Raw genomic sequence first — 2,577 nt, 5'->3', positions numbered from 1 at the left:
TTTCTATTTTCAAACCACATTCCAATTTTTTATAATAAAATATTTTTTTCTTTTTTCTATTATTAATATTTATTTTTTAAAATATAAAGATTAAATATGTTAATATTTATTGCTCACAGGGCTTTGGATTGACAGTGAATAGGTGCAATTCCTTGCGATAGGTCTTTGGTTCAAATCCCATGGGTGGCTACCTACCAAAAAAAATGTTAATATTTATTTTCTTAAAAATTAAAGATGTTGCTATTTTCAAATCACAAATCAAATTTTTTTTATTATAAAATAAATTTTTTCAAAGTCTTTTGTTAAAAATCACATGAGAAAATTTTTTAGCCAACGGTTTCGAACCAAGTGTGATTCATCATCAGGGCCCTATTTCTGTCATGTGATTTCTACCAAAAAAACTTTGATTAATTCATTATGGAGCTTGAATACAGAAATTTACAACATAGTTTTTTTTTTACATTATTAATATTTATTTTTTCAAATATAAAATATAAAAATATTTATTAAACCTAACCATCCAAAAGCGTAGATGTACTCTCAACCTCTCTTTTTTACACGTATATATATATAACGAAATAGAACACAATAATAATAATAAAAACATTTTATAAAATTTTACAGTGGCGGGCTATCTACCAGTAGGAAAACAAACGGAGATTAAAGATGTTAGTTAAAGCTAAGAGTCCAAAGGCATAGATGTCCTCTCCGCCTCTTTTTGTTTTATATATCACAGAATAAAATACTCCTCTAATAATAATAACAATTTTAATAAAAATAAAAATATTTTACAAAATTTTACAGCGCGCGGGCTATGTACTTAAGAAATCCAGTAGGAAAACAGACGGCAAGAGACGGAAAAACATTTCTCTGTCCCAGATTCCAGAGCCATCCCTCGGCCGTGGGAATTCGTTGAACGGAGTGATACACGCCGCCAAATTTGGCGGAAAGTTAAAATCCACACACATCTAATCAACTGTCAATATACAGAAGGACCCAAAAATAGAGGAAATTGGAAATGGACACACTGGAAATTATTCATCTTTCAAGATTAAGAGGGTTCATGCTTTCCATGTCCATAGAGCTGTGGGATCCATCCAGCGACCGCCGGTGTCCCGCGCAGGCGCCCTCGTTATCGGTGCTTCCCAGCTCAATATCGTGGTCAAACACGGCCTTAACCCCTAGGGCCTGATACGTGAGCGGAGCCTTGTCTTGGTGCCCGGCCATCTTGGTGTACAGAATGATCGTGAACAACACTATGCCGGCAAGGTACCAATTGAATTGTAAGTTAGCAAGCGCCTTGGCCCGCATCGTTGCTTCGTTGCTCGCACACTTGACCACGTCGTGACCGCCGGTGCGCTGCATCTGGCAGCCCTTGGGGACGAAGGCCGGGATCCAGAGCATGAACCCCATGTGGATGAACCACACCCCCTGGAACACTAATGACGCGGAGCGCACTATTGCCACTAGAAAGCCCTGCTGGAACGGAACCTCGAGCAACGTGGCCGACAAACTGACGGCAACGATGAGCTGGAGGAGCCAGTGGTAGTGCCCCTCAGCTCCCATGTGGTCGGCCGAGTGAAGGTGGAAGAGCAGCAGCTCCTGGCTGAAAGCCAGTGCCGCGATCACGTGCAGAGACCCCGGCGGAATCGTGAGCCGACAGGCTTCCGCGTACAGAGCCGCAGAAGCGTAGATGAGGAAGAACAACGATATGGAGGAGTGCTCGAAGTTGTTGAGGTGCTCCGGCGGGATGCTCCAGTCGTTTGCCAGGGGCTGATGCCTTCTCGGCCCGATGAACAGCTCAGCCAAAATCGATAAACATGACCCAGCTATAATGGCTACAAGTTCCACGTATTTTAGCTTCCCTCTGCCAAATCTAGCAGAAAACCATGGCCGAGTGTGGAAATCCCATGGAGACTGCGTGTAATTTCTGATTGTATTGAACAGGTGCCAGAGACCGATGAGCAGAAACCCTGATCCGGGCGCTACATGGCCTATAAATGTACCCATAGCCAAAATAAGTTCAGAATGGTGATGGATTGATAGCAGGATAGAGGGGCAACGCTAAAATGGTCGTGCGAGGTAACCTTTGTGAATTTATGGGAGATTGGACACTGGAACCGTGCGCTACAAGGCACCCGTATTGTTTTGAAAATCCGCCACATTCTTAGGCCGTGGACAAGTCGAATTGACTTCAAGAGAAGAGGGGTATGAAGTTCTAGAAGCTTCCACATTCTAGAGGCCTCACGTTCCTTTCGCTTTTACACGTAGGACAATGTTTATCGGCTCGATAAATCTGACGACAACTTTCGGGCCTTATAAACATGTCAAAATAGTGTGGAGAGCTGAGTTGTCAAAGGGATGATCCCAATGACAACTGGAAATGATATGCGTGGATGTTTATGGAACGAAAATTCCAAACCGCTGGTTTTGACTTTCTGGAAGGTTGCTATGGACACTTCTGGATTGTGCATGATGTACGTTTCAGTGTAAATTCATTATCATGAATTTGATTAAATCATTATTTTAGATGCCATTTCTTTTTTCAAAATTTATGAATTTGATTAAATCATTATT

The 2,577-nt window shown here is 41.6% G+C and overlaps 1 protein-coding gene across 1 annotated transcript; it reads right to left on the bottom strand.

The window, feature by feature from the left end:
• Positions 1-751: 751 nt before the first annotated feature.
• Positions 752-2,141, bottom strand: LOC149214833 (uncharacterized). Its single transcript, XM_089390982.1, has one exon. It carries the CDS (start codon positions 2,008-2,010, stop codon positions 1,039-1,041), a length of 972 nt encoding a protein of 323 aa, XP_089247108.1. The 5' UTR covers positions 2,011-2,141; the 3' UTR covers positions 752-1,038.
• Positions 2,142-2,577: the final 436 nt, after the last annotated feature.

The sequence above is a fragment of the Pinus tabuliformis genome, chromosome 1_1 (assembly GCF_031772625.1).
Source record: "Pinus tabuliformis cultivar Carrire ecotype Pingquan chromosome 1_1, CPIR1, whole genome shotgun sequence".
Classification (NCBI taxonomy): domain Eukaryota; kingdom Viridiplantae; phylum Streptophyta; class Pinopsida; order Pinales; family Pinaceae; genus Pinus; species Pinus tabuliformis.
The sequence above is the reverse complement of the archived record's forward strand: the minus strand, read 5'-3'. Positions and strand labels throughout refer to the sequence as shown.

Bases quoted from the DNA above. Each gene is read 5' to 3' on its own strand.
- LOC149214833 (XM_089390982.1), bottom strand. From the start codon at position 2,010: ATGGGTACATTTATAGGCCATGTAGCGCCCGGATCAGGGTTTCTGCTC.